Source organism: Vulpes lagopus, chromosome 2, assembly GCF_018345385.1.
Source record: "Vulpes lagopus strain Blue_001 chromosome 2, ASM1834538v1, whole genome shotgun sequence".
NCBI lineage: Eukaryota > Metazoa > Chordata > Mammalia > Carnivora > Canidae > Vulpes > Vulpes lagopus.
The window spans coordinates 34502207-34522196 of record NC_054825.1 but is presented as its reverse complement, the minus strand read 5'-3'; the positions used below and the strand labels follow the sequence as shown (position 1 = coordinate 34522196).

The following is a 19990-nucleotide window of genomic DNA, read 5'->3' as shown; positions in this document are numbered from 1 at the left end:
ATTTGATCTGTGGACTAACATATGGACTATTCTGGAGAATGTTCTATTTGTACTTGAGATGAATGTATATTCTGCTATTTTTGGGTGAAATGTTCTGTATATATCCTTAGGTCTAATTGGTTTATAGTCCTCTGTTTCCTTATTGATCTTCTGTCTTGTTGTTCTATCCATTATTGAAAATGGAATATTAAAATATCCAACTATTATTGTAGTTGGATTTTCACCTTCAGTTCTGTCCATTTTATTTCATATATTTTGGAGCTATGCTATTAAATGTGTATATGTTTAAAATTGTTACATATTCTTGATGAATTAAAACTTTTATAAATAAATATTCTTTTTGTCTCATAACCTTTTTTTGACTTAAAATCAATTTTGTCTTAGAGCAAACTCAGCTCTCTTTTGATTACTATATGCATGGAATATCTTTTCCATCCATTAACTATTATCCTCTTTGTGTCTTTTTTTTTTTAAGATTTTATTTATTTATTCATGAGAGACACACACAGAGAGAGGCAGAGATGTAGGCAGAGAGAGAAGCAGGCTCTACGCAAGGAGCCTGATGTGGGACTCAATCCCAGGACTCCAGAATCACTACCTGGGCCAAAGGAAGGGGCTCAACTGCTGAGCCACCCAGGCGTCCCCTCTTTGTGTCTTTGAATCCAAGAGAAGTCTCTTGTAGACAACATAGGATTGTATTATACATATTATAAAAATATGTACAAATTCTAGATGAGGAAAGCTACAAAAGTTTGATGAAATATATCAAAGTTCTAAATAAATGGAAAGATAGTCCATATTCATGGACAAGAAGACTCATATTGTTAAGATATCAGTTCTTCCCAACTTGATCTATAGATACATCACAATCCCAATCAAATATCAACAGATTGATTTTAAAGGTTGTATCAAGGGTAAAAGACCCATAATTTAAAAAAAAAAAAAAAAGACCCAGAATAACCACCCATATTGAAGGAGTTGGAAAACTGACACTAACAACTTCAAGAGACTATACAATCAAGTATTAGTGAAAGAACAGACAAATAGATGAATGCAGCAGAATAGAGAGTCCAGGGATCCCTGGGTGGCTCAGCGGTTTAGCGCCTGCCTTTGGCCCAGGGCATGATCCTGGAGTCATAGGATCAAGTCCCACATCTGGCTCCCTGCATGGAGCCTGCTTCTATCTCTGCCTGTGTCTCTGCCTCTCTCTCTGTGTCTCTCATGAATAAATGAATAAAATGTTTAAAAAATAAAATAAAAATGAAATAAACTGCCTTTAAAAAAAAAGAGAGAGAGAGTGCAGAAATAGAGCCACACCAATACAGTCCATTCATATTTGACAAAGGAGCAATGGGAATACAACAGAGAAAGGATAATCTTTTCAACAAATGGTGCTGGAACAACAGAACATTTACATGCAAAAAAACTGAATCTAGGGAATCCCTGGGTGGCTCAGTGGTTTAGCGCCTGCCTTTGGCCTAGGGCGAGATCCAGGAATGAGTCCCACCTCAGGCTCCTGGCGTGGAGCCTGCTTTTCCCTCCTCCTGTGTCTCTGCCTCCCTCTCCCTGTGTGTGTGTGTCTATCATAAATAAATAAATAAATAAATAAATAAATAAATAAATAAAATCTTAAAAAAAAAAAACCTGAATCTAGATACAAACTTCACACTTTTGACAAAATTTAACTAAAAAGGAACCATATGAGGTACCTGGCTGGCTGAGTTGGAAGAGCAGGAGACTCTTAATCTCAGGATTTTGAGTTCAAGCCCCACATTAGCATAGAGGTTACTAAAAAAATAAACTTAAAAATGAACTGTACTTCTAACTGTAAAATATAGAGCTCTAAAATTTCTAGATGATAGTATAGGAGAAAATTGAAGTGATCTTAGGTTTGGCAAATTACTAGATACAATACCAAAAGCAAGGCCCATGAAAGAAAAAATAAGTTGGACTTCATTAAAATGAAAAACCTCTGGGGGTGCCTAGCTGGCTCAGTTGGTTAGGCATCTGCCTTGGGCTCAGGTCATAATTCCAGGCTGAGTAGGAAGCCTGCTTCTCCCTCTCCCTCTGCCCTTCCCCCACTGCTTGAGCTTGCGCTCTCTCTCATGTGCTCACTGTCTCTCTCTCTCCCAAATAAATCTTTAAAAAAAATTTTTAAACCTCTGTTCCATGAAAGACCACTGTTAAGAGAATGAAATGACAATCTACAGGCAGGGAGAAAATATTTGCAAAACATTTATCTGATAAAGGACTTGTAACCAAAATATGCAAAGAACTTTTAAAACTCAATAATAAGGAAACAAACAACCCTATTAAAAAGTGGACAAAACATTTGAACAAACACCAAAGGTGGTAAATAGCAGATCAAAATATGCTCAAACATCAAACGTTATTAGGGAATTGCATATTAAAACAATGAGATAACATTCTACATCATCAGATAATATTCTTCAAGGGAGGATCCAGGCTTGTCCTGCTTGCCCTCTTCAGTTATACTGGCTTTGTCCTCACACTCGTCTTTTCATGGACAGTGATGGTTATTTCATCTCCAAGTTTTGCATCCTCAAGAAGATGGGGGCACAAGGAGGAAGGGAGAACAAGGGAGAAAAGAAATTTCTTGTATTAAATCTTTGTCATTTTATTCTGGGAAGCTCTCCCCAGTGGTTTTTACCTACATCTCACTGACCATCTGTCGCCACAAGAGGATAGAGATCAAGCCCATAGCTTTTACAGCTTCTATGATAGAGCTTAGAGATGGGAGAAACGAAAGCTGAAAACTGCCAATTGAGTATTTCAGATTTAGGAATAAATGTAAGTTACATTATTGCATCTGCATCTTTTCTAAAATCTTGTTGAGCATACCTTATGGTAATTTGCTCATACTGATGTCAATTTCTATTTGTATAGAGTGATCATATTTCAAAAATGTCCAGTTGGTTATATTCCCATCTTTTTTTTATTTTCAGTCTTGATGTTGGTTTATATGGCCTATTTTATTAAAGTAAACTCGGAAAGGATAGGAAATATTTCTAGATGCTAGCACAGGTAATTGAGAGAATAAGATATATTTTTAGCCACCTGTTATTTTTTAAATTGGTTCCTGGAATTTTTCCCAAGGGCGGCAAGAATATCTTTGGTTGGTAAGCAACAGGACCGTGGATATTTTTATCTATCTTCCCACATGTTTGCCCTGCTAGCTACATTACATAAATTGGAATTTGTACAGATGTAAAGTCAGAGAATGGGTTTTGTTTGTGTGGAGGCTTTTCCACGGAGCAGTGCTTTGTCGCCATCTGGTGGACAACCTCATCTTTGCAGTGTCAGTGACGGTTCTCAAGGCTGGCTGCACTTTGGGTCAACAGTGGTGCTGGTGAACAATCTGGACACCCAGGCCCCTCCCAGACCAATTCAGTCAGGTCTGGGAAAGGATCCAGGCTTCAGTATTTTTAAAAGATATGTAGGTGGGGGTCTCTGGCTAGCTCAGTTGGTAGAACATAGGACTCTTTTTTTTTTTTTAAGCTTTTATTTATTTTATTCATGAGAAACAGAGAGAGAGGCAGAGACACAGGCAGAGGGAGAAGCGGGCTCCAGGCATGGAGCCTGATGCAGGACTAGATCCTGGGACCCCAGGACCACCACCCTAGCGGAAAGGCAGACGCTCAACCACTGAGCCACCCAGGCTTCCCGAACATATGACTCTTGAGCTCAGGGTCGTGAGTTCAAGTTCCACACTGAATATAGAGATTAGGTTACTTAAAATATTTTTATTTTATTTTTAATTTTTAAAAAAGATTTTATTTATTCATGAGAGAGAGAGAGAGAGAGAGGCAGAGACACAGGCAGAGGGAGAAGCAGGCTCCATGCACCGGGAGCCCGACGTGGGGCTCGATCTCGGGACTCCAGGATCGCGCCCTGGGCCAAAGGCGGCGCTAAACCGCTGAGCCACCTGGGCTGCCCAAAAATAAAATCTTTTTTAAAAATCACAATATGTAGGTACTTCCAATATGCAACTAAAGTTAAGAGCAAGAGAAGCTCTAAATTGGTGAATATTGGACAATTACTCGTCCTGTAAGATTTCTGTAAAGGAAGAAGAGCGATTTAATCAGGTAAATTCTATAATCTTCCTGAGGCCTTTTCCCATCTTCCAGGGGGGAAAATTGGCAAGTGTTGCTAATACAAGAAATCTAAATTACTTCCTGCGTGACTCTGTGTAAGAAGCTGAATGTGCTGAGAAAAGATACACACAAGATCAGACTGGTCCCTGATAATTTCAATCTGATATTGATGTCATGTATTTAATGAAAAATTCCTTACATATTTTCTCATTGAATTCTCTCAGGAACTTGGTAAAAAGAGTAATTTTTCTTCCCACGAGTGATACTACTGCCCTGAGAACACAGAGCCCTAGAGCATCCTAGATGCATCCCTCAGATCTTGTTTGTCCTTTCATCTTTTTGCTTAAATCTTACATTGCCAGAATCTGCTTCCTGTTCAGCTTGGTATCTTTAAAAAAGCTTCTCAAACTAATTCCCACTGACAAGGGCGCAGCCTTCATCACGCTACACGCATTACCAATATAAAATCCAGTTATTAAAAGGATGAAGTTCTGGGGCATGGGGCTGGCTCAGTCAGAAGAGCATGAGACTCTTCCCAGTGATTCTTATGAATAGACAAGTTTGAGAAGCCCTGGATTAAATGAGTCTCAAGTTCTCTTCTTTTAGTGCAATGTTTCTAATCTCCTGCTTTGCTGAATCATTAGGGGCTCTTTACAAATATCATTGCCTGAACCCCATCTGTAGAGAGAGGGATGTGTGTCATTGGTGATTCTAATGTGCATCCAGAGTTGAGGGCCATTGTAGCCCATCGTTCAAGGTCTCAAGCCTATTTGGGGAGGGCTGCTCCCTCTGAGATCAAGGGGAGCACCCCTTTTTTTAAGGGGAGCACCCTTAACCCCAAATTATCACCAGGTTGTGGATGTTGGGAGATATTGGTCGTGTTGTGGCTTCTAAGGTATATCTGATTCTAGTGTGGGGGGAAGAAGAGTGCCCAAAGAGCTCATTCAGATAAGTGTCCAACTCTTGATTTCAGCTCAGGTCATAATCTTAGGGTCATGAGACTGAGCCCTGCACTGGGCATGAAGCCTGCTTAGGATTCTATATCTCCCTCTGCCCTTTCTGCCCTCCCCACTCACTTGCCTCTCTCTAAAAAAAGAAGAGTATGTGACTCTTGATCTCTGTGTCATGAGTTCAAACCCCACATTGGGTATAGAGATTACTAAATAATAAACTTAACAAAAAATCAAGTTCTCCTTCTGGCAGTGGTTCTGACTCTGTCACTGAAAACAATTAGAAAACATATATGTAAGACATACTGCTGAAAGAGTGAAAAGGCAAGCCAGAGAGTGAGAAATAATATTTGCAAGGCACATAACTGACAAAAGAGCTCATAATCAGAATATACACACCTTGTATGACTCATTAAGAAAGAAAAAGACTAACAATGCAATAAATACTGGACAAGAGACTTCACAAAAGGGACGACTGAAGTCGTCAGTAAACATATGAAAAAGCTCAACTTCATTAATATTCAAAGAAATAAAAATTAAAGCTACAGTGCACACACCTTCAACACCCATCAGAACGGCCCAAATTGAAAAGACTAAGAATACCAAGTGATGGTAAGCAGCTGCAACTCTCACACCTGGCTGGTGAAGTGTAAATTGGTGCAACCACTTCAGAAAATTGTTTGGCAGCATCCCCTAAAGTTGTACATATGCACATATCTATGACATAGCCATTTCACTCCTAGGTATATCCACAGAAATGCATGGAAGTGTGTACCCAAAGACATGTTTAAGAATGTTTATAGCCATGTTATTTATCAGTAACCCCACACTGGAAGCCTCAACGTCCTTTAATAGAATGGATAAGTAAATGGTGATATATTCGTACAATGGAATACCATAGGACAATAAAGGTGGTGGTAGGGAGGGATCTATGGCTACAAATAATAGATGCATAAACCTGACCAATGCAATGATGTACAAAGTCAGACACAGTGCATATTTAAAATTTTTATTTATATAAAGCTCAAAGCAGGCAAAACTAATTCATGCTGTTAGCAAGTTGAGATAGCTGTTATTTTAGGTGATAGTGACTGCAAAGGGGAAAGAAGGGATAATGACTTATTTCTTGCCCTGACTTGTCATTACATAGGTGCGTTCACTTCGTGATAATTCATTGAACTATATGTCATTTTGTGCAATTCAATTTTAAAAAAAAGTTAAAAATACAAAACAGGAGGAGTGGCTGGGGGGTTCAGTTGGTTAAGCGCCCGACTCTTGATTTTTGCTCATCATCTCAGGGTTGTGAGATCAAGCCCCTCGTCAGGGCTCCATGCTCAGTGTGGAGTCAGCTTGAGATTATCTCTCCCTCCCTCTCTCTCTCTCTCTCCCTAAGATAAATATATAAATCTTTTTTTAAAGGTTTTATTTATTTATTAGAGACACACAGAGAGAGGCAGAGACACAGACAGAGGGAGAAGCAGGCTCCATGCAGGGAGCCTGATGTGGGACTTGATTCCGGGTCTCCAGGGTCAGGCCCTGGGCTGAAGGTGGCGCTAAACCGCTGAGCCACCGGGGCTGCCCATGAATAAATCTTTTTAAGAAAAAAGATACCCAGGGTACTCAAAAATAGTTTTGTAAAAACAAAGGATTTAAGTCTTAGTACTAAGTTGCATTCTTGAGTGTTATACTTACTAGGCTACTAGCCTAACTACACTATAGTTTCTCAGAACTGGCAGCATCAATCAGTAGATTACTAAACTGGTTATGAACTGCATAGAAACAATAATGTAGGGATCCCTGGGTGGCGCAGCGGTTTGGCGCCTGCCTTTGGCCCAGGGCGCGGTCCTGGAGACCCGGGATCGAATCCCACGTCGGGCTCCCGGTGCATGGAGCCTGCTTCTCCCTCTGCCTCTGTCTCTGCCTCTCTCTCTCTCTCTCTCTGTGACTATCACAAATAAATTAAAAAAAAAATCCTGAAACAATAATGTATCTGAATATAGATTCCCAAGATGGGCTGAATTTAGGAGTCCATCCATACCATCAGACTGTCAAAGATAAATGAAGCTGGGGGCACGTAGCTGGCTCAGTTGGTTAAGCATCTGTCTTCAGCTCAGGTCATGATCCCTGGGTCCTGAAATTGAGCCCCACATCAGGCTCCCTGCTCTACAGGGGGCCTGCTTCTCCCTGTCCCTCTGCCAGCTGCTCCCACTGCTTGTGCTTTCTCTGTTAATAGATGATAGATGATAGATAGATAGATAGATAGATAGATAGATAGATAGATAGATAGAGCCAGACTTCAGTTAAAATGGCAAAACAGATTTTTGTTGAGTAACTACTGAGGGCTGGGGCAAGAGCTGAGCTCCATTTCAATTTTGAGGTTTTAAAGAAGAATGTGGGTGTAGGGAGGAAAAGTGATCCAGGATTCAAGTGAAAGATGACAAATGGTTGGTCAGTATAAATCTCATCAAACCAACCATGTCTGATAGCTAGCAGTTATTGAAGACAGAATTTTATCTTCCCGCAGAGACTGGAAGACAGAGGCCCCATCCCTCCTGATGATCACATTTCAAAGGAATAGCTTTCTGGTCCTTGAGAAAGACACTCCAGAGTTGTAGGATATATATAGATAGAGCCTCTAGTGGGGCTCCACACTGGGTGAGGAGCCTGCTTGTGATTATCTCTCTCCTTTTCTCAGTCTCTAAAAAAGTAAAATATTAAGAAGAAGGGAAATTGTCATCTTTGGGGAGGGGCAGGAAGAGGGAAGAGAATCTTAAGCAGGCTCTAAAGGGCTTGATTTCACAACCCTGAGATCGCAACCTGAGCAGAAATCAAGAGTCGAATGATAAACTGAATGAGCCACCCAGGTGCCCTGGGAAATGGCCACCTTGATTAAACTGAAATCACTGTGATCGCAGTAGGCAGATATCAAATAGCCAAGGTGCTTTTATTATGCTCCAAAGTAGTGACAGAAGTAAGATCAGGATTAGGGAAGCCAGGCAGTGCAGGGGTGAAGCACAATTTGATTTGACAAAATAACCAGAATATCATGTTCACTGGTTCCTCCTTCTGGCTGAATTCCCTCCTGAGGTTTAAGGAGAATCAGGTCAGTAAGAACATTCATTTATATTGGACTATGACTTTACAAAATCTGGTACCATTGGACCATGTGATCAACGAATCTCCTGGAGGGCATTAGGGAACAAACATAATAGGCTTGTTTAACATGCCCACCAAAAATAATAATCCCCTGAATTTCTTTGAAGTTGTTCTCTGATTTTAACATTTTTAGAAGATTTATTTTTTTGAGATGGGGAGAGAGCATAAGCAGGGGGAGTGGCAGAGGAAGAGGGAGCAGACTCTCAGTAGGGAGCCTGATGTGGGGCTCAATCCCAGGACCCTGAGATTATGACCTGAGCCAAAGGCAGATGCCCAACGGAGTGAGCCACCCAGGCACTCCATTCAACTCTATATTTCTAACTACCATACCTTATGGTTGTCAAAAGCTACCTCCAAAATATTCTTCAAAATATGACCTTTTACTACAAGATCAAGTGCATCTGCTCTATAGGTGAAAATAAACCTATTATTGTTTTTTAAAAATGCACTCTAGAAGCTTTCACTTGGTATTATATTTCTAATTTTAGTTATTCTGGTCTGTATGGAATGGTATCTCATTTTGGTTGTTTCAAAAATATGTTTTCTAGCTTTTTATTGATAAAGAACGCTTCCATTTCTCTAAAGAGTTTTATGTCCTTTGATCTTATCTCCTGACCACAGCCTCCAGGCAATCACTGATCTCATTGTAATTTTGTCTCTCCTATTGGCATTAATTTGCATTTCCCTAATAACTAATGATGTTGGATAAGTCTTCGTGTACATATTGACCATTGCCCAAATCTCCTTTAGTGAAGGATCTATTCTACTCTTTTACTGGATTTTTGTCTTCTCATTTCTTTTTTTTTAAGATTCTATTTTTAAGAAATCCCTACACCAAAAAAAAAAAAAAAAAAAAAGAAATCCCTATACCCTATGGGAGTCTCAAACTCACAACCCTGAGATCAAGTGTCACATGTTCCACTGACTGAGCCAGCTAGGCATACCTCTTATGTACTCTTACATATAAGTCCTTTGTTTAAGTGTTACAAATATTTTCTCCCAGTCAGCAGCTTTTTATTTTCTTTATGGGTATTTTTTAAACAGATTTTTTTAACAGACATTTTTAAATTTGAAAAACTTCAATTTGTGCATTTTTTCTTTGATGGTCAGTGCCTTTTGCACTCTAAGAAAACTTTTGTGTACCAAACTTAATATTTTTTGTTTCCCCATAGAAATTTTATAGGTTTAGTTTTTAATTTGTATATACTGTGGGATTAGAGTCAAGGTTCATTTTTTTCCCCCATGAGGCTTGTTTTTAAAACATTTGTTGAAAAGTCTTTCTCCCCCATCTAATTACCATGGCATTTCTTTCCTCAAAAGTCAATTGAGGGGCACCTGGGTGGCTCAGTGTTTGAGTGTCTGACGCCTTTGACTCAGGTTGTGATTCCGGGGTCCCAGGGTTGAGTCCCACATCAGGCTCCTCATAGGGAGCAGGCCTGTGTGTCTCTCATGAATGAATAAATAAAATCTTTAAAGAAAATTGAAATAAACCTGGAAAAAAAAAAAACAAAACCTGGGGATCTACTTATGGACACTCTCTTCTCTTTCATTGGTCTAGGTCTGTCCTTAGGCCAATACCAGTCTACCTTGAATACTATAGGTTTTGGGTTTTTTTTTTTTAAGATTTATTTTAGGGGGGGGGTAGGGGCAGAAGGAAAGGGAGAATCTCAAGCAGACTCCCCTGAGTACAGAGCCCCATGTGGGGCTCAATCCCATGACCCTGAGATCATGACCTGAACCAAAATCAAGAGATGGACACTTACCTGAGCTACAGGTACCCCTTGATTACTATAGTTTTATATAACATTTGCTATCAGAAAGAATAACTTTGTTCTTTTCCAGAATTATTATAGCTATTCAAGATTCTTTGTATGTCCATGTAAATTTCAAAATCGATTTGCAAATATCTGCCCAAAAATCCCAATGGGATTTTGATAAGGATTGCTTAGAATCAATAAGGGAGAACAGATACCTTAAAGATACTGTCTTTCAGTCCTTGGATAGGACACATATATTCTTTCATTCAGGTCCTTTAAAGCTTTCAGTAATGTTTTGAAGTTTCCAGTGTATAGGTTTTACACATTAAAAAAAAAAATATTCCTAATTTTTGGTGCTATGAAAATTATATCTGAATTTCGTTGACAGTATATAGCAACCGATTTAATGTTGATTTATCTCCTCCTAACTTGTTAATTATTAGTGTTTTTTTTAATCCTTAGGATTTTTTTGGTATGTGCTCACATCATTTGTGGTAAGATAGTTGTACTTCACCCCTTCCAATCTGCTGCACTGACCTGGATCTCAAATCCAAGTTTGAATAGTAGTAAATGCATACATCTAGTGCAGATCTAGTGCAGATCGGGGGAGGGGGGGGTAGTGTTCAACAGTATATCCTTAAAAATGACGTTACCACTAGGTATTTTACAAATTCCCTTTATTATATTGAAAAAGATTCCCTCCTATTCATTTGCTGAGAGCTGTTACGAACCTTGTAAATGCTTTTACTGAATTTTGTAAAATGATCACATGGTTTCTCAATTTTGTTACTATGGTAAATAATAGTAATTGACTTTCAAATATTATACCAACCTTGCATTCCTAAGAAAATTCCACTTTGTCATCAAGTAAGGCTGATATATCTGAAAATCAACTGCAGAAAAATTCCTTTTTATATTTGCTAGATTCAAATTGCTCATATTTTGTTAACAGGGTTCTCTCCTTGTTTTCTAAAATGTTATATAACATGGTATAATTTCATACTTAAATGTTTGATAGAATTTACCAGTAAAGCCATCTGGGCCTAGAATTTTCTTTGTGGGAAGAATAGTTATTCAATTTTTTTTAAAAAGATTTTATTTATTTATTCATGAGAGAGAGACAGAGACAGAGACATAGGCAGAGGGACTCTGCCTCCATGCAGGGAGCCGGATATGGGACTTGATCCTGGGACTCCAGGATCACACCCTGCTGAGCCGCCCAGGTGTCCCTAGTTATTCAACTTCTTAAATGGATAAAGGAATAATATTCAATTTGCTATTTCTTTTCACGTCTGTTTTGATAATTCGTGTCTTTCAAGAAAGACACGAATTTGACTCATTTGTCAAATTTACCAGTATACTGTATATATATATATATATATATATATATAAAAGGGCGGGGGGGGGGGGACAAAGGTCGGTCCTTCCTTTGGGTGAGGCCAAATTCCTTACTACACATTGTCTTTGTTATTAGGAGACATTTGATGAATTTAGGGGTAAGGACTCATGATGCCTATGACCTACTTAAAATTGGGAGGGAGCAATATGTAGCAGACAAAACTGGTGAAGACATATGGGAATTTAACATACTATTTTCACAACTTTTCTATGGATTTAAAAGTTTTTAAAAAAGGTAAAATGAGGGATCCCTGGGTGGCGCAGCGGTTTGGCGCCTGCCTTTGGCCCAGGGCGCGATCCTGGAGACCCGGGATCGAATCCCACATCGGGCTCCCAGTGCATGGAGCCTGCTTCTCCCTCTGCCTGTGTCTCTGCCTCTCTCTCTCTCTCTCTCTCTGTGACTATCATAAATAAATAAAAATTAAAAAAAAATAAATAAAAAAAAGTAGTTAAAAAATAAAATAAAATAAAAAAATAAAAAAGGTAAAATGATATATTCATATTGTATAACCCAGCAATTTGGAGAAATAACCAGAAAATCACACACATATTCAGCACAAGGAGCTTTATCACAGATCAAAGTTGGAAAACAACCTAAATATCCTACAAAGAGGATTCAATAAACAAACCACAATACATGACACCAAACAACACCAACAACAAAAACAAATCACATTTTTTTCCTCAAGAGTATCTATGTGGAAAAATTTCAGGATAGACCATTGAAGGAAAAAGTTGCAACACTAAATGTATGACCCCATTCTATGTGCATAGGAAAAAGACTGCAAAAAAACCCCCATGATCTAAATGTGGTTGTCTCTGAGTGCTGCGGTCACAGGTGAACTTGACTCTTCCTCACACTTCTTTTATGAATTTCTTGAAGGATCCCAGATACTCTAACTCCAAGGGCACCAGAAAGGACTCCCTGCATTGACTTAAGGGTTTAGCAGGCCGGGAGGCATAGGTCTGGATTAACCTGAACAGAGAGATCCTGTGGGCAGCAGTTATAACTGGCCACAAGACAGCTCAGCAGAGGAGTGGAAACCACTGTGGACTGGACAGATGCCTCCACCGTGAAACCTGGTCTCACTCTTTGCAAAACAGGCAAAGGTTTGGGAGACTAAGATGGTACATGCGAAAATGGTGAAGTTTCACACAAACACAAAAAGCAAGTGCTTTTCTACCTTGTTCCACAAGTATGTTAATGGACTTGGTAGCTGCTATTATAGGAAACCCACATGGAACAAGGAGGTCTAGAATTTAAAGATCAGAGTGAAGATTTGAATCTGTGCTTCCTGCATGGTCTGGGGCCAACTGTTTAGCCCCTCTGAGCCTATTCTCACCTCTGAAAAACTGGCATGACGAACATACTTTTAATCACTGGCCTTCGATGTCGAAAGATTATTGTGGAAGATGTCTGTGAGGGTGGTCTGTAATTCCATAAAGTGCTTTATAAAGATTAATGTTCATTTAGGGCATGAGTGGTCCAAAATGCTGTACTATCTTAGAAGAACTGGGCTTGGGTGAGAACAGCAGCAATTTAGTGCAACAGAAGCTGCCACAAGAAACATGGGGTGTACAATGTTCAGGTTGCCAAGGATAATCAACTTCATTTGATAGGGAGCACAGAATACCTGGGATCCAGAAGCCAGCTGGTCAGAGGTCCTGCCAGGGAAAGATCAGGAGGGCAGGAACCACCCCTATAAGGGAAGGTATGTGAGAATCCTTGGTTTTCACCAGAGACCTAAATGTGCTGCGAAGCTGTATTAGAGAATATGGTAAGGAGCCCCCGTGATTTCCCCTATGCACCATGAATGGGGAAAACGGCCCCATGCCATAAAACCTGGGGTTGCCCTGGGTCTCTGGAGAGGGCTGCTGCATCATTCCCAAGCACAATGCTGACTGTGTGGGCTGCACAACTGTCTAGGCTGCAAATGAGGAAAGAGCACATCTCCTCTTGAAAAATGCCCATGTGAGCCAGCTGGCAATCACATTAGTAGAAAGCTTATCTGGGCATGGCATTAGAGGCCAGGGATTAGACAAGATATTGGCCTGAATGGCTGCTGCAGATGTGGCAAGATGAAAAACCAGCTTAGAGGAAATATTTTTTTTTCTGCCCTTTTTATTTTTCTCCTTATAATGCCAAAGACAAATCTTCTGGGTTTGGGGGTCAGTGACAACATGCACAGCAATGAGCTCAGCCTCTCACACCAAGACTCCTTTGCCAAAATCAATCTACTCTTATGAGTGGAAAACTGACCCATTTGACTAAATCACTGTCACCCAGATACACTAAAAAAAATTTTTTTCCCAAAAAACCAAGTCACTGCTTCCTGCATTAGGAATAACGAAAGCACGAAATACTGTCAGATTGGGATGTTGAGAGGTAGGTTGGCCACTAAAACTATAAAAATAATACAAATGCAAACTCCAGAGGTTAAATTCAGGCAATTTATTGTAAACAGGATTACCCTGGCACTCTACCATACTGGCTGTGTCACATGCTCGCTCTGCCACATCAACTAGTCAAAAAGACTTTTTAAAAAAAGTCCTAAGTAACTAATCACTTAGTTTGTTTTCCACAGATCTCATTTACTAAGCACTGAGTAAATAGCAGTATCCGGGGTAGTCTGTTATTGCTCATGGACTGCAGCTTGGACTCATTTCAATGAGTCCATTAGTACGCTCGAGTGATCCAACAGTAGATCCAGTCTGGAACCCAGACAATGCTGGAACAAACTAAACAACAATCATAGGTTCCTGGATGACTACATGAGATTCCTTCCTTTCAGATTTCTTCATGTGACTTTCTCATAAACATGACACTGTTAATTTCACCAATTTTTTAAAAAGAGCTAAAAATTACTCAATAGCACATAATTTTCCACTGAAAAGGTAGATGGATTATTTACTCTTCCAGTGGTGGATTTAAACACTCAGGACTAATTTGAGATCCCTCTTGTATACATTTGCAGTCTGATGAAAAGCTGCATAGTCTACAAATGCATAAAACCAGAAGGTGGTGATGACTCACGTACCTTCTGATGGACAAACATAGGCTTCCTACAAGGAAGCTCCTGAAGGTAGGGGTCAAAAGACAAGTTACAGCACCACATTTATCTGACAGTAGAAATGGAGCCCTGCTTTTGAAAGCAGCCTCCACAGTTGTGATTATATCACTCTTGCCCCAAATGTAGATTATCTGGGAAATGGCAAATGTGAAAACTAAAGATGTGAAAAGACATGACTCTACAGACAGAAGTCCTGGCAAATCAACTCATGTAGAGGTAAGATGTCATCTGAAAATGCCATTCTTTCCTTTGCCTGAGTTAGTGGACAATGGGGCCACTTACTGTTACTAGTGCCTGTCTGTGGAAGTATATTCACAATTTCTCCTGAAGCAAGTTTTAATAACAGTAAATATTTCAAAACAGCTGTTAAATCTACAATAACAATTTCATCTAAAATAGTATTTTATGAAAAAAATAGTTTTTAAAAGTCCACTCCAGTCTTTATCTGTGTATGTTTATATTTATATATTCAAAAAATAACTTAACATTTAAGGCAATATTAGACTGGTAGCAAAAAGGGATTTGAGAGTCTTCTGGAGATCACACTATTTAAGAATCAAGGCTTTATTTTTTTAATACCTTCAAAAAGGCTGCTTTGTACTTGTCCTTTAAATTCATAATGGGGCAAATATTTTGGTTCATATACTGACTGCCATATCATTGTAGTAAAAAGTTACAAGTATTTATATAATAGCTGATGTTGGAAAAGCATGTCACACACTCAGTGGGCTCTGAAGTTCACCCTATTTGTACTCATTAAATAAATACAATAAATGTTATTATGGGAAAAGGTAAAACTGATGGAACACTGCAAACCAACTATGAATAAGAATGTCAATATAATTCAATCAGAAATAAACAAATCACAGTAATCCTGAGAAATTCAGTTTGAGACAAAATTGATGTAAGGTAAGTCTGTATTTCTAGCATTGTAAATAAGTAGGGTGTTCTAGGGTTTTCCAGCATTTTACTAGTTTGAATAAAAAACATGTTCAAGTTTTATAAAAAGATTAAAACCATGCCTTATATAATCAGCAATTTTACTAATAAAATTATTCTGCTTTGTTCATTTTCTGCCAAATGTTAATGTTCTCCATTGATTTACATGAAACCACCAAATAGAAAGCAAATTTGAGAATCAGTTTTTAAAAAGGTTTTACCTTTCTAAAGGTTTTAAAGCCTTTTCTGTCAACCCAGGAGGCTTTTAGGAAAAAAAAACTAACATACTGTCTTCTGACAAGTGACTATTTTACAGAATAGGGAAGGAAGAATCTATAGGAATATCATTCATCATTTTAAGTACTGTTATATAAGGGAGATTTCTCTTAGTAATGAAAAGAAAAATTTTAAAATATTTAAGAGGCATGTATTTAAAAAATATTCTACATCTATTAAGATTTTGTAATTTAATTACTTTGGATTTTTAATATTTCTACATAATGACATATGATAATTCCTGTTTTTTTTTTTTTTTTTTTCCTGTTTGTCTCTCTAAATAGTGAACCAGAAACTACTAAAGTGGCCAAGGTTGTTTTCCTAGCCCCTGGAAGACTCAGGGATGCATCCACTTGCACTTTCCCATCCTTGAGGAATCCTCAGAGTTTTGCAGCCATGAAGTTAATATGTGGTTTCACAAGGGGAAACAGTGGCAAACCACGCTTGAATTCAGTCATGTTCTGAATCACTTCAGGCTGCAAAGAAAAAAAGTTCTCTTAGTGTTTATGGTCTAAAAAAAAAGCAGACTTAATAAGACATTAACTTTTTCTTTTTTTAAACATACACACTAGTTTCTACCCCACATATTATGATCTGATTTCCTGGATCAATAGGACTAGAGGGTCTATGCGAATCTATGATGAGTGTCCCCAGTGGGATTCAGGGCCATAAAGAAGATTGTGGCTTTCCTCTGGACATACAAGGGTTATGACACAAGGGCTGGCATACACCAAGTCTTCAGCAGGATGCAGAGGCTGGTGTGCCTACTTAGCAAAAGCCTGGTCACACCGCGAGTTTCCTCCTCCTGCCAGTAAATGCCAACCTTTCCAGATGATTAAAATATGCTGGCACTGCGGAAGGGTTAGGTACAGATATGACTGGAGATAACGGGACTGCAAAATAATATAACTATTCAAACTAGAAGCAAAGGCAAATAGGGTCAGAGGACAAGTCTTTCTGTGGATGACAAAGACAGGACCCCTGGGAGCTGTCAGAATGACAACCTGGCCTTTAAGAGGAATGTAAACTAGAGGCTCAAACACCTCAGCGCCTGAAACCTCTCATCTTGTTTCCTGATGAACAAGCTCCTCTTAAGTAGGAAGTCTCTAACCATGCAACCTAACAGGACATTTGCATTTCTTACTTGTGGCAAGGCTGGTGCTTGTGACAGATTTATATCATTTTGACACGGGAACTCTCCGACCACAGGACCTATAAGAAAATGAAAGGTTTGCTACTTAACAAATACTGACATACAAGAGCAACTTAAAAAAACTGAAACTGGGCTTGGCTCATTAAGAAACCAAAGAGGCTCGTGTCCTCTCAGGCTGCCCACTCCCCAAGACCTTGATTACTTGTCCTACCTCATATCCAGACTGTCCCTAGTGGTAGTTCATGATGTTACTGTGGTATAAAGTCTTGCCCACAGCAACTCTGGGGCCTGTGTCTGGCCTCCCTGGACCATGAGGCTCTGACCACCAGGAAGTATCCAGTAAAAACACCCAGAAGGCCAGGGAGTTAATGGTTGTGGGATTAAGCCTGGCCACTCAGAGACAGAAGATGGGAGGTCTGAGCAGATAAACGGCTTATTCTTCCACCTCATATGCAGTGATTCACACATGGCTTCTACCAGTGACTAGCTGTGTTTTTTTGAAAAGCTGTGACCAGCTTGGTACTGTGTCACCTAGCATTGGCTCTCTCCTTCACTGCCTCACTTCCCTTTGCCCCTTATTTTTGCTGATAGAGCAGACCCTGCCTTCTGTTAGTCCCCTTCTTCACCTCTTTACCTTCCGGTGCTCTATTAAGGGATATGCCTATGGCAAGGGACAGCCATCATGTGCCTAAAAATGTACTTTAAAGAAAGTCAATATTCAATACTTACAAGAATCCATTTCTCTGGCAAGAACATGGACTGATACCTTATGTCTCCTAGGGGCATCTACTGCCAACATTTCCTAGGGAGAAAGAACAGCAGGGTCACCCTTCTGCCCCACCAAGGAACTTAAATGAAGTACTCTTTTACAAATGTAAACAATCAGCTCTCACATAGCCAGAAAGAGAAAAGATGTTTCTCTTCACTTAAGAGTACTTCATTTAAACTCCACAAAGATTAGGTAAGGTTGGCAAGAATTATTATTAACCCCATCTTACAAATAAGAAAATGGAGTCCATGGAGATTAAATGATGTACTCAAATTCCTATGGTTAATAAGTACCTTGGCCAGGACTGAAAGCCTAGTCTAGTATTCATCAGGGGGGTGATACAGGGCTACACCTCGTGATGTTTAGTGACTATGGAGGCAATGGCCTGAGCTTAGTCAAGGGGCAAGCACAACCTGCTCCTCTAAGAACTTTCTTAGATTCTATACCAGGGCAGTACCAGGGTTCATCATCTACCAAAAGAGAAAGGAAACTAACATTTATCAAGTCCCACCTTGCATCAGGCACTCTCTTGCATTAGCACACTTGATTCTCTGTAAGCTAAGTATCACGATGATGTGATTTCAGAGATACAGACTCTAAGACACAGGGAGGCATGATGACTTGCTGAAGTCATACAGCTCACACTGATGGCATGAAAAGCAAGCTTGTTCTCTCCACTCCACCAGGTTGCTTTGAAGGACTTCCCTAGGTCATACCATGAACACCATGCCTGATGAGTTGGTAAATCCTGTGGGAAAGTGTCTTTTGACCTTTTCCTTAATGCTGTCATTTCCAAAGGGAAAAAACAAGTTGTGATGAAGCTTCTCCCTGACCATACCCTGAGAGGGAGAGATCACTGGCAAAGCCACATCAGCTCCATAACTGTCTAGGGAACAGCTATTCTAAGCCCAGTCCTGCAGATGCAATGGAAACCCTGATGATGCTACACAATAAACGTGCCCGTGGCTCCCTCCAGCTGGCAGGACAGCCCAGATTCTCCCCCAGGCCCTCACTGGCCTCTCCAGCCTTTTAGGGGCTCAGCCCAGGTCTGCCTCCAGGAACACGTAGTGCTTCATCTGAGACTGTCTTACTTATTGAGTAAAAAGTTTGCTTCTAAAGATCTATTCATGATCCCCTTTCACCCAATCCTTCACTGCTCTCTTATCAACCTTTACCAGTGAGTATAATACCCTCTTCAGTTTCAGATTATTCTCAATTTCCCAACCAACTCTGGACAATCTCCATCTTTCTAAACAGAAACCAACCAATAAACAAACTGCATTTTCATGCAAACTGATTTTAAGGAACACCGGAGTCTCAAGAGATATTCATAGGTATTTTGGGTGGTAGGAGGATCCATGATGAATCACTTTAGGAAGTTTCGTTAGTCAGGGGTGCCCGGGTGGCTCAGTTGGTTAAGTGTCCAATTTGGGTTTCAGCTCAGGTCATAATCTCAGGATTGTGGGATTGAGCCCTGTATTGGGCCCCATGCTTGGGATTCTCTCCTTCTGCCCTTCCCCTGGCTCATGCTCGCTTGCTCGCTCACTCCCTCTAAAATAAATAAACGATTTTTTTAAAAACGGAAGTTTTGTCAGTCAAAATTAAATGCTAGGTTAAAGAAATCTTTACTGTGGGTTTCTTAGAACTTTTTTTTTTTAAAAGATTTTATTTATGAGAGACACACAGAGAAAGAGAGAGAGAGAGAGAGAGAGAGAGAGAGAGGCAGAGACACAGGCAGAGGGAGAAGCAGGCTCCATGCCGGGAGCCTGATGCGGCACTCGATCATGGGTCTCCAGGATCACGCCCTGGGCTGAAGGTGGCCCTAAACGGCTGAGCCACCTGGGCTGCCAGGTTTCTTAGAACTTTTAAAATGCTAACACACTCTGTGATTTTCCAAAAACAAGAATAAAGAGTGTAGTCTTTCCCAAACTTACATGGTTATAAGCCCTTTTTTGTAGGTGCTCTTACTAATATCTTGTGGAACACTAGTGTACCACGGAACACAACTAGAGAAATGATGTTCTAGCCATAGCTTAAGCTTGGTAACGAAACTCTGATTTTGTAAGACAAAGACTCAGACTTGTAACTGCTATTCTTACAAATTCAATAATCAGGTACTATTTGTGATTTCAAATGAATAACAGAATTTGTAGAGGGAAGGAAAAAGATCTTCATTGCTTGTGGAAACACTAGAGTAAGTTACATTAGGACATCCTTCTTTTTAAAAACCCACAAGTAATAATGCTTTAAATGAATGTCTCAGAAACCAGAAAGAGCTAAGCATGATCACCCTTTCTTCTAAGCCACAGAGAATAGGTACCTAACCTCACAAAGCAAATAGTCTGAAGTAATAAATAAATACAACTAAAATTTGCTTTATAATATCAATGAGGAAAACATTCTGAT

At 39.6% G+C, this 19990-nt stretch overlaps 1 protein-coding gene across 4 annotated transcripts in view; it reads right to left on the bottom strand.

Annotated features, from left to right (window-relative positions):
• Positions 1 to 13813: 13813 nt before the first annotated feature.
• Positions 13814 to 19990, bottom strand: part of IDE (insulin degrading enzyme) — a 138971-nt gene continuing 132794 nt past the window's right edge. For all 4 annotated transcript variants that reach the window (XM_041743512.1, XM_041743511.1, XM_041743510.1 and 1 more), the window contains 3 exons: positions 17545 to 17617; positions 16807 to 16874; positions 13814 to 16138 (listed from right to left, as the gene is read on the bottom strand). In XM_041743512.1, coding sequence (XP_041599446.1) covers positions 16043 to 16138; positions 16807 to 16874; positions 17545 to 17617 — 237 coding nt within the window. In that variant the 3' untranslated portion in view covers positions 13814 to 16042. The remainder of the gene's footprint in view (positions 16139 to 16806; positions 16875 to 17544; positions 17618 to 19990) is intronic.